Source organism: Zingiber officinale, chromosome 1A (assembly GCF_018446385.1).
Source record: "Zingiber officinale cultivar Zhangliang chromosome 1A, Zo_v1.1, whole genome shotgun sequence".
Classification (NCBI taxonomy): domain Eukaryota; kingdom Viridiplantae; phylum Streptophyta; class Magnoliopsida; order Zingiberales; family Zingiberaceae; genus Zingiber; species Zingiber officinale.
Genome location: NC_055987.1, coordinates 169,650,182 through 169,662,578, shown reverse-complemented (window position 1 = coordinate 169,662,578; position 12,397 = coordinate 169,650,182). Strand labels below are relative to the sequence as shown.

General features: G+C 36.4%; 1 protein-coding gene across 1 annotated transcript; it reads left to right on the top strand.

Annotated features, from left to right (window-relative positions):
• Positions 1-1,083: 1,083 nt before the first annotated feature.
• LOC122006618 lies at positions 1,084-2,440 on the top strand. Its single transcript, XM_042562188.1, has 6 exons — positions 1,084-1,153; positions 1,340-1,382; positions 1,426-1,498; positions 1,631-1,721; positions 1,925-2,004; positions 2,100-2,440. The coding sequence occupies exons 1-6, from the start codon at positions 1,084-1,086 to the stop codon at positions 2,361-2,363; spliced, it is 621 nt and encodes a 206-aa protein (XP_042418122.1). The 3' UTR covers positions 2,364-2,440.
• The last annotated feature ends 9,957 nt before the right edge of the window (positions 2,441-12,397 follow it).

The window sequence follows — 12,397 nt, the reverse complement described above, 5'->3', positions numbered from 1 at the left end:
AGGTCACCACTACCGATTCCCCTTTCCCCTCCTTCCCAACCCGATGCTGATCCTCGCTGCCTATCGACGCCGCGATACTTCTTCTCCCTGCATACATAACCACCAGCCAAGAGTTACTCGACGTCGGCTGAAGCCTCATTGAGTCGTGCCTTGCACCGATCAACGCCATAGCTGCCATCGCCGAGCCCTAACTCTTCCCCAACGCCGGAGCCACGAGCAAATCGATCGCGCTAGCACCAAGCGTCCACCGCCGGCTAAGGCTCTTCTCCACTGATCACTGGAGTCCATCCGGAGATTTCTCTTCTCCTAGAGTCGTCGACCCCGCATTGGTGGATCTCCGGTTAAGAGGGGTTTGAACCCTAGATCTAACCTCCTGCGGCGCCTCTCTACACATTGCATCTTCGACGACCTTTTCTTCCGCTCCCTTGAGACCTTCTTCCCTGAGTTGCAGCGTCGTCACTACTCCTTTCCTCAGCGTCAGGAGCGTCCATAGCGATTTCAACGGAACAAGGGTTCCCTCCCTGAAGCTGCCTACTCTATCCCATGTTCGTCGGCCTATGAGGGGAGTCGTTACCATGGTAACATAACAACAACAGAAAAAAGTTGTCTTTGCTTCTGTGGTCTTTGTAAACTTTTCCCCCAGATCGTAGAGACCTTCTTCTCTGGTTACTATGAGAGTCAAGTTCAAAATCGTCTCTTTTTTTCGATTTCTTTTCTTTTCTACGTCAAAATGATCAATTTAATATTTATCTGGTACACGGACATGATTTTTTCGTAGATACGTTAGTTGATTGTTTGAGACATTAATTTCTTTTTGAGAGTCGGTGGAAATATAATAGTTATTGTAGCTCTTTGTCATTTCATGGGGAAAAAAACGGCTATCATCATTAGCAGCATTGGTTGATTTTATTTGTTATGAATCATTCATAATGTTTTACTCTTGATTTCACTTTTTAACAGGTCATTCCTTTCTTGAGAGGAACAACATGGGAGCAACCGCCTCCCGATCTAGCTTCTTACTTGTATAAAAATTGAATTGTTTATTTGGGCATGTGTCTTGTTCCCGTAGTGACAGAGTTAATGATGGCAGAGTTCCTATATCTTCAATATGAGGATGCTAAGAAGCCAATATACCTATACATTAATTCTACCGGTACAACAAAAGTGAGTAGATAAGCCATTCCTGAAGGATTATACTAATTTACCATAATGTCATGATGCATTATTATATTGGGTATTTTTATGCCTTGAATATATTAGAAATTTCTCATTGACCTGCAGGTTGTACCTTAATAAAAGCATTACTATAATCAATAGATCATTATTTAACAATTTACAGGTTTTGGCTTAATCTTGTGGCGATATATGCCTTTGACCTTTGGGTATATGTTAGTTTTAACTGGTATTTCTTCATTTTCATGACAGGGTATTGCAGGGCGTCCCAATTCTTGTCATGGTCAGCATGCTTGCCTATTTCTACTTCCTGGAGCAACTCTTAGTAAGATTATTCAACTTTCAAATACAATTTGTATTATTATTATTTTTTGATTTTTTAATGATTTCCAACACACTTGTTCAATTTAGTCTCATGAGTTTACATTTACTTTCAACTAAAACTTTATTCTAACAGGTTAGTGAATTGGGTCCCCATGCTCTTGTCGTATCTTTGCCATTTGCTTGTGTTCTAGGTCTTCTCGCATCCATGATAGCTTCAATGATGGGTAATTCATCTTTCTCTTCCTATGGTTTTGCAATTTCAGGTTCTTCTAATATTTTCTATTAGCTTTCATATAGTCAGTATCCATTTTTTTTATCATACAACAAACCTTAATAGCGTTGTGTGTGATTGCCACATTGTTGTACTGAATCTGTGTTTTTTACAATGCTTTATGTCAAACCATGAATTTGAGTGTTTTATTTACAATGAGCCAGAGCTACATTTGGGCCTATGCATCGTTCCAATTTGCACTTGTGATCCTCTTTGCTCATGTTTTCTATAGTGTGGTAAGGTGATGCGATTCGTCAGATGGATTTGGTAGCCCAAATTTTTTGTTTAATTTTTAATACAGAAGTTGAAAATCCCCTTGTTGATTCTGCAGCTAGGAGTAAGCTCTGTGTTCTCCATTTTACGTTCCTCATTTACTGGGTTTGGTATTTCAATCAGTATGAACTCTTTGCTCATTGAGTATTTAAGATGGAGGGCTAGGAGAACTTTGCGCTCGGTCCAACTTAATCAGAGTCAGCAGCAGAATGAAGCAAGAAACCTTGCTGGAGTTGAAGATGGAGATGACACAAGGCAGCAAGACTTGGAGAACCAGATTCAAGATCCTAACCCTTTGCAACATGGACAAAATCATTCGTAAAGACTTTGAGGTATGATCTACCAACTTGATGCAAGAGATCAAATTTTGTGCGCCTTATATTGATTGATGTTTTTATTGATGGTTGTGATAGATAGGCTTGAACACTGAGTAGGAATATGATTTCCTACTGCAGCAGCAGTATAAATCTTAATGTTTTCTTCCTACTATACAATCAAATAAAAACATATTTATGTTGTTTCAGGTAATTACTGCAGTCATTCCTACTATAGTTGGTGAAAACCTTAACGTGTTCATGACTTTAAGAGCCACCATATTGTTTCAAGAGGTTACCATTTATGTTACATAGATAACACTTTTTGTACTTCTGTTAGATGACTAGATCAAATGATTTTTATGGTTATGTAACATTTATGCAGTGCAATTAGATTCACGCGTACATTTTAGTTTCTAATTTGTAATATATATCTTTATTCGAATAGGTGTCCTCAAGAGTACTGGGAAGAATGCCGACAAGTCAAAAAAAATGGAGAGACTTTAACAAATTAAGGAGCACTAGGAGTTGTAGTCCCTCCTCTTCACCGATATCTAAGTAGAAAATCTCGTGTTATATTGTTCTACCTTTGTTTTAATAGTGTTATCATTTTGTTAGTTGCTTATGAAATTTCTTCAGAATGTTATAGATATTATTTTTGAATGTTAGAAAATTGTATATTAAATTTTATTTTGAAATTTAGTATTTTGAATGATTTATAATATTGGAAAATTGTGTATTAATTTTTTTTATTTTTTATCTAAAAAAGACAACGATTTTTCATCGTTGTCATAGATAGTTTAAAACTGTTGTTAAAGACTCTGCTATTAAAGGTAGACGCTCAAAGACAACGATGAACAACTGTTGTTGTTGAATGAAAAGACAACGGTTTTTCACCGTTGTAAAACTGTTGTCTTTGCCTCCAAAGATAACGGTTAAAAACTATTGTCTTTGGGCACTCCTTTTAACAACACGACATTTAACAATAGTCCGAAAGGGGCTACGACAACGGTGAAAAACCGTTATTGTTAGGCTTTTTTCTTGTAGTGGTGACATAGGACTTTGACGCGAGACAAGTATCTCGACGTCAGATTTGGACTAGATACGATTTCTTTCTATTGGAGGTGGGTACTTTGACTTTATGTCAATATTACCCACTGAGGAGTTGACTCACCCCGTGGTTATTATTACATTTCAGGTTGAGGTTGTCCAGAGGGTTCTAGTCGCAAGTCCCCCGTAGATCGCGAGGATGTGTTGTTTCAGACTTTTTGGTTCTGATTTTCTTATTGCATTATCTGAACTTGTATTAGTTACTTTATGGATGTTGTCGATGAGTTTATGTGGATTTGTTTTACTACATGTCTGCCTGGACGGCAGAAGAGGTGGGTGGATTTTGTTTCATCGTGTTTTGAGCTTTATGAGTGTAGTTGAGTAGGGTTGTTTTTGAGTTTTCTTATCACTGCTTTAGTTTGTTTACTATTAAACTGCGTAGATGCTTGGTTGTTGCATTTTTATTATTGTTATTGTTCCGGCCATGTTGGCCGAGGTATATGTGGCCCTGAGGGTAATGTATAAGTTTCAGATTGTCACCCGTACAAGGGAGATGCTGCCGAAATTTTATTCGGGCAGGGACTACCTGGGGCGTGACAATTTATTCTCACTTGGCTACCAGGATTCATAAACTCTAATATTTATCCTGGAGATATAGAGTTCGAATCCTGGGGAAGGCAAAAATCCACTGGCCAGGGGTGGGAAGACCTAGTGAGTAACGACATAAAGGGTCGCCAGTTGGGCCGCCCAAGGGACCGCCAAATGGGTCGCCAGTTGGGCCGCCCAAGAGACCGAGGAATCGGGTCGTTACAATAAGGTTCCCTGATTGATAATTTAGAAAAGGGGGAGATGGACTTAGGTAAAATTTAGAATTAATGAATTTAATCTTAATTAATATATCTTAATAAATGTTAATTAATCTTAATTGCAACTTATTTTTAAAAGCTAAATGTTCAAGCAAAATTATTTTTAAGCTGAGTATTTTGAATTAAGTCTTCTTCAAAACCTTTATAAAGCTAAGTATTAAAGCTAAGTTCTTATCAACTTCTTGTGAAAGCTAAATATTTGACAAAATAATTATTTTCAAAGCTAAAAATTAGCTAAGTTTGTTTTGGAAAAAGCTAAGTATTTTCAAAACATTTCTAAATTAGCTAAATTTGTTTCGAAGCACTTATTTTCAGCAGCTAAGTTTAGTTAAGTTTTTCAAATGTATAAAAATTAGCTAAGTTTTTTAAGTGCTACCATTCAGGGGAGCTTACAGTTAAATAGATTAAATATTTTGTGTCTATCTATACATGTATAATAGCCTTCTTTTTGTTTATTATTTTTTATTTATGTCAAAGGAGTAGAGAAAAGTCAAAGTTAAGAAAAAGTTAAGAATTTAAACATAATTATTATGAAAGGGAGAGTATAAGGAATTTTTTTTACTATTTTAGTTATGCTCATGGTTAAATACCTTAATTATCTTATTATGTTTTACTTAACTTTGAACCGTGTTCCTATAATCAAAAAGGGGAAGATTGTTGATGCGGGAAGCATTCGACGATTGAACTTGTGTTTTGATTATGTCAAAGGGTCCAAAGTTAAGTTGTCTTGTTATCTAACAAGGTTTGTTGAGTTTGCAGGAAAGTCCTAAGTGTACTTAGGTAAAAGTCCTATCTACGGTTAGGCAGGTGGAAAACCTTAGGGGGCGGTAACCCTAGGTCTTATGGGGTGGTAACCCTAGGTGAGGAGAAGTCCTAGCTGAGGTTAGGCAGATGGAAACCCCTAGGGGGTGGTAACCCTAGGTCATAGGGGGTGGTAACCTTAGATGAGGAGAAGTCTTAGCTGAGGTTAGGTAGGTGGAAAACCCTAGGGGATAGCAACCCTAGATCCTAGGGGGTGGTAACCTTAGGTGGAAAGTCTTGGCGGGTCAAAGGCTTCAGACAAAAATCCTAAAGTCGGATACTCTAGGTTGAAATCCTGGTGTCATGAACTAGGTTGAAGACTGGATGAGTCATGGAGTGAACGTCCAGTAGAAAGTCCTGAAGATTCGGATGCTGAGCAAAAGTCCAATTGGTCGGAGCATCAATTTGGCAAACAGGTAAACTCTTCTGAGTGGAGTAGGTGAGGACGCGTTCCCTGTTGAGGGAACAGTAGACATCGGTTCGACCTAGGGTTTTCGGATGTGAAATCCGAAGTTAGAACCAAGCAGTCCAGAGACTGTTAAAATAATTTTCTATTTATTCTATTTTATTGTACTAATCTTGTTTTGCAGGGTATACTTTGCTTTTAGACTAACATTCCTTGCAGGACGGAAATTGCACAAAAAAAACCTCGGATGAACAGTCCCGAGGCGCCCTCTATGGAGCTTGGAGGCGCCTCGGGTGTCCTAGTCGACTACCTTGCAGCAAGATGCAAGGGTGCCCTCCATGGAGCTTAGAGGCGCCCTGGATGATGGATGGAGGGTTCCCTCCATGGAACTTGGAGGCGTCCTTAGGCGAATAAGCAGCGAAGATGAAGGGCTTATCGACACTGCGATTTCGGCGGGGTTGGAGGTGCCCTCCATGCAGTTGGAGACGCCCTCAATGGGTTACTTAAGGTTGGTTTGAGCAGCAGCTGAGGACATCAAGAATCTGACAATCCTTCTTCCGTGTGCTGCTAACAAGACGATCCGGCGAAGTCCTAACTCTACTCCGACAACTAGAAGCTTTCAATTTCAAATTTGCTTGTTGTTGGTATAACATTTGATAGTGCTTTAATTTGTATTATTTTGTAATATTTCCGAATTGACAGTGATTGCCTAAAGTAAACACTCAACGAGTGTGAGCCTTGGAGTAGGAGTCGTCACAGGCTCTGAACCAAGTAAAACTCTTGGTGTTCGTGTATTGTTTTATTTTTTCCGCTGCATATTTTACTCTAAACGAATGAATTAGCCGCGAGCGCTATTCACCTCCCCCCCCCCCCTCCCCTAGCGCTTTCGATCCTACAAAATATTGATCTTTTAATAAAGACCTCCCCTTAACCTGACACACCCTTATGACATCCTTATTAACAACAAGAAAGACATACTTTGGTGTCTAGAGGTCTAGGAGTTTATAGCTGACCTAAGGATCTACATGTTTAGTATTGGTCAATCATTTTCAAAGGTGTATAATGTTTTAAAAAATATATATAATTACATCTAGACAATCATGAAATTCATTAAGCATTACTATGTAGAATGACTATTTTGAAAGTAACTTTAAGAAAATAATCCTATAGGTTTTGAAAATACTTTCAATTTAATTTTCCTTATTATCTCACTCATTCTATGTATCTCAATATATAGATACACGATTGCCTTATGAGTTTTGTAAGATGATTTTTTAATTTTACTTGATTGCGATTAAGTTTGAAGTAGAGAAGGTTGTTTGACTTAGGGTTAGATTCAAGTTTAGGCTTCAGTCAATAAAGTGGTCATTTCTAGATTTGACTTCCAAGTCATGATGAGGCATATAGGTCTTCTTAATTAGATGAAGGATCACTTTCTTAGATAAAGCCAACTCAAGAAATTACACACTCAACCATATTAGTATAAAACCTTAGTCTAACTAGTTTAGGATATGATGAAATAGTTTTAGTTAGTTCCTCTTAGCTGAGTGCACCAAGTAGAATACTTTTTATCTAGCCCAGACACACTTAGACTAAGTCTTCCTAATGTATTATCATCTCATTGCATCCTGATACTATGTTATCAAGATCAGACAACCATTTTTAAATTCCTATCTAGCCATTTAATGATTAAAATAGTAATAAAAGGCTATATGTATAACATGATATATATAGAGAGAGATGTATTATGTCAAACACAATAAGCAACAATGATTATTTGTTTTCAACCATATATTCTTGATTTGATATATTTCTTATTAAAAGAGAGAGAGAGAGAAACATGCATTATGTCAAACACAATAAGCAATAATGATTATTTGTTTTCAACCATATATTCTCGATTTGATATATTTCTTATTAATTCTTGAATGTGTCAACCTATTTTGACATATTTTGACTTTTATTAATTTTATTATTTTCACTCCTCTTGCTTAAAGTTTATTCCTTCAAGACTTCTATCTAGAGTTCACTCCCTTAGGATTTTTCTCATTGTCAAGCATCCGGACACCTTGACTTACTTGTACATATCACTTGCCAAACATCTAGTCATCCTTGACATACATGCATGGACTTTTCTTTGTCAAATATTTAGTCATCTTGACCTACATGATCTTTTGCTAGTCATCCGACCAATTTTGATTTGACTAGACTTTACTTTACTAGTCATCCGGTCAACCTTTGACCTGACTAGACTTCTCTTTGCTAATCAACCAATTAACCTTTTATTTGACTAGACTTTACCTTTTCTAGTCATCCAGTCAACGTTTGACTTGACTAGACTTTACCTTTGCTAGTCATCCAACCAACCTTTGACCAGAGTAGACTTCTTATAGTTCATTTCCAAACATCTAGTCTTTGGATCAACCCTTGGTCAAACATGACCAGACACAGATATATTATCAAATATTAATATTCTGAAGGTTAATTGTACTAATACTAATGTGGGTAAAGTAATCAACTGAAGAGTTTTAAAATATCACATCGGGATATTTAGTATAGCACTAATGATCATTTCACAAAATTTTTCCACCTCCTAAAGGAGACTCTTTTTAGTGAAAATTTAAGAAGTGACTTGTCTAATTTAGTAACCTAAGACAAGGTTGCTTGAACTATACTAAATCATTTGTTAACATTGATATTAATTTAATTTTTGTTGCACTAATTAATTTTTATTTTAGCCTATTTTTCAAGAACTCTCAAATTTCTTATTTTTGATTTCCACTATTCACTCACCCCCTCTACTCGTACTCTCAATTTTATAGATAGATTTATGTCTTATGAAATATTTTCATAGTATCCAAGTGAAGCAATCTAAAGGGAAAATTTTCATTTGATAAGAGAAGTATATGGAAGGCATTTGGTGGATAATGCAAACCTACGATTGTTGATGTAATCAATCTAAATTAAGGTTAATTAACCAAACTAGTCAGTTAATTGTGATTTAGAATTTTGATGGTTGAGCAATATAATTGAATAATATGTTTGATAATTGGAAATCGATGAGGTGTTAAGTAGGTCAAAGTTAATTAAATACTAAATGAGTTAAGGTCGACTAGATACTTGATGTGAATTGAAGACCAACAAATATTTGCATATGTAGAGAGTCCAATGGGAGTTGACAATGGAGAAAATTCAAGTAGATTAAAGTTGACAAAATACTTGATAGATGGGAAGTGTAGGTGAGTTAGGGATACAAGATACTTAGTGTTGGAGAAGTTCAATTGGTGTTAGTAGTGAAAGCTCAAGTAGGTTAAAGATAACCAGCTGCTTGGTAGGTATTGAAGTCTTAAAGGAGCTAGTGAACTCCAAGCAGATGTTGAAGTCCCAAAGAAGTGATGTTGAAGCCCAAAGATGTGAATTCTAAATAAGTAAAAGTTTAGATAAGTCATAGTTTACTTGAGGTTGGATAAGTGAAAGTCTTGATAAGTCCAAGTCTATGGGCATTGGAAGTTCTATTAGGTCGAGGAGGTATATATATACTTGGTAGACAAGGAAGTCTGGAAGACGTAATATTAATGCCTCTTGCCTCTTGCCTCTTGCCTCTTGCCACGACAAGGAATTATCCATGATGTGGCTAAAGTTAGTATTTAAATCAATTGATGAAGTAGAACAGTGGAATGATAAATCTGAAACTATAAAATGGTGATTTAGTTGAATTTGAAGTAAAGTAATCAACTGATGTGGGTAAAGCAATCAACTGAAGAGTTTTAAAAAATCACATGGGGGAATTTATATATAGTATAGCACTGATTATCATTTTCATCATTAATTGTATCCATCCATAGCCAATGAGGCTCAAAGACAATTAATCGTGATGCCTTTCATTGATACAGTAAAAAGATGATTCATTTATCTACAGCACCCCAATCAATTTATTTCTACACTAACACAGAGAAAGTAAATCACGAATAACTACTAACTATTAGTATAATGATAAAAGTATAAAGAAAAATATGCTCCAAATTTTAAACCCATAATTTAATATTATAATACTTTATATTTTAACCATTCCACCGCCTCAGGGGATGCCTTTCATTCTGGTGGCAAAAGATGAACCAGGATGCCTGTCATTCTGGTTCGTTCACGAGGTAGTTGTCGAATTCATCTCGGCTCATTAATTGGATCAAGAGGACCATGCTGTGGCTGATATATCATGCATGATGAGCTGGAGAATCACAGTAACTGGACCACTCCTCCACTGTCGACACCTCATCATCAATTAAGTAGAAGCAAGAGTAAGACTCCATATATAACCTGCTCGATGCTCATCACTAGAGCAGTAAATCATTATTATTCGACTCCATTCTTTAATGAAGCAGTGAGCCTCGCTTTCATGATGGAGAAATAATTAATATAATATGGCACAAATGGCAACATCCTTGTAGTAAGAGATTCCTGAAGGGAAGAGGAAAGGGGTGCGTGGTCCACTACGTCCCGGGCACAAATTGCAAGTACAACGGCTCCCCAACTAATAAGATATACATATCCTGTCGCAGTGGCCTGCATACTAAATTCCAAACTACAGCGTTGCTGGGCAATATAATATCCCACGTTGGAGCAGTGGCACGCCTTTCATGCATGAAATGGATAACCTGAGCCTTGTCAAACTTGGACTCATCGAGGTGGGTGTGACCTTCCGGCCTTGGGCCAGCACCGAGCATCTAATGCCAAAGTAATTCGCAATTGGCTGACAGGCGACTAAATTAATGCTGATTAAAGAGATAAAGAGATGGTCCTCACAGATTAGTTAAATGGTGTTTAGGTTTAGTGACCTTGTGGGGTTCACAGATCGCCATCACAAACGCCAAATTATCTAGCTTTAACCCTGAGGGCCTGAGTTAATTGGTGAGGCAACAAGTTTTGGTGCAGTATGAATATAATTATCGAGGAGGACTCGGATCTCTAGGTTATGTTAATGTGAAGTCAAAGATGGATGAGAATTAAGGAGAAGTGGTACTCTCACATGTGTCTGCAACTAATTAGCTACTTAATTACGTTCCATTTCAGGGCGAGATCATGATGAGATGATTGATTACTGAGAACACAGGCATTAATGCATCTTGTTAGTTCCCAGCAGTCAACCTCCAATACAGCTCTTAATCAAATGAATATGATTATCAATTTCAAATGGCTTGGGCTTTAGTGATCGATCGATGTCAATGTTGTTGCACTTCCAACCCCTTGAGAGGAGTTGAGGAAATGAATGACCTTAGAGATAGTGCATTTTTTAATTAATTAGATGCACTTTTTTTTTTATCATTATTGGATCAGCTATAAAAAAAATAAAATGTCTAAGATTTAAAGAATGAATGATTACTCATATTGTATAGAATAATTGTGCATAAAAAACTCGAGCTTAGTTTTCATTTGTTACTTATATTTATTGACTTTCAATGATGGTTTTCATTTGATTTGTCGCCAAATATGACATGAGCAGTGATGACATTTTTCTTTATATATTGATAGACAACGTGTTCTCATTAATTATGCAATAGTCATTAAACTTTGAGAAATTGTTTTCATCATGTATATATTCCATAACTTGGTCATTAAAAATACATTTAGTGATTTGTTGCTAAAATCTTATGTTTTTTTAGTGGGGTTAAGAAAATTACATTAACATTATAATTTCTACAAGAAGAGGGATTATAATTGATAATCTCCTAATTAAACCATTCATTTGAATTTATTTCTTATTCATCTTTGATTCATTGGATATATGTATTTTTCTTTTCTTACGTTATCATTCATATGGGATAGAACTAGTTTACATTGTGGCAAATCATCTCAATACTAGATTCTAAATGTTCTGGATCCTTCTTAGAATGTTTTTATTCGAGTGGGATCTCAAATTGTACATTATAGATGTAAGCCACACCCTTTTCCATCAAATCTTCTTTTGCCCCATTTTGTTGGTACCATTATTTTGATCGAGACATTATAAAGACCCCTTCGTAGGCAACACATCGATTCAACTTGATGAGTCCCCTAATTGGGCAAGAATAACATCCTTATTCTTCGACATGTTCAAGGGGGGAGCTTAGCTTGTAACAAATCTCAAAAGACTAAGGATTAATTAAAAATATTTCATTAAAAAAATAGATTATATCATTAATTAATATCGAAAGACTAAGGATTCAAATTTATATCATTAACCTTGAATTTCTTTTGTCTACCGAAGAATTATTCTATATCAATATAATGTAAAGATATTTCGTGATCAAAATAAAACAAAATCTCGATCTCATATTTTTTTTATTTTTTATTTTTTGGAGGAAGGTATATATTTTATATGCTGCCTAGCTATGTTTGTTCCCTAAGAGGGAAAGACCGGACACTTGTTTCTTTTTCAGGTTAAAATTCCATTGGCTGGTGTGTCGCAGATGCTTGAGAAAGACTGGCCGTGCTCTCCACCTGCCCTCTCCGCAGGCGCAACCCCAAAACAAAAAACCCTAATTATGAGTTTCAACACACAACCTCCCTCTCTCTCTATCTCTATCTCTCTCTCTCTCTCTTCTGTCATTCTAACACACACACATGCACATCCTGCGTCTCTCAGAAGCAACGAGAGAGCACCACCTACCCTTTCGATTCACCAGACCACCAATTACTGCGTAGACCACGAACATCTGTTTCGCCAAGTCTTCCCCCTTATAATTTCTTATTCCCACTTGCATCGATTAATACCTAAGTTTTAAAACAGAATTAATTCAAACACCTATGCGCAGTAGTTAATGAAAGAATTCATTTTCCACTACCCATCACTACTGGGCATTATATATTTATATATATATGACAATAGCCAATAGCATCCCAAATAAAAGAAAGAACAAATAAAGTTATAACTCAATTATTAAAC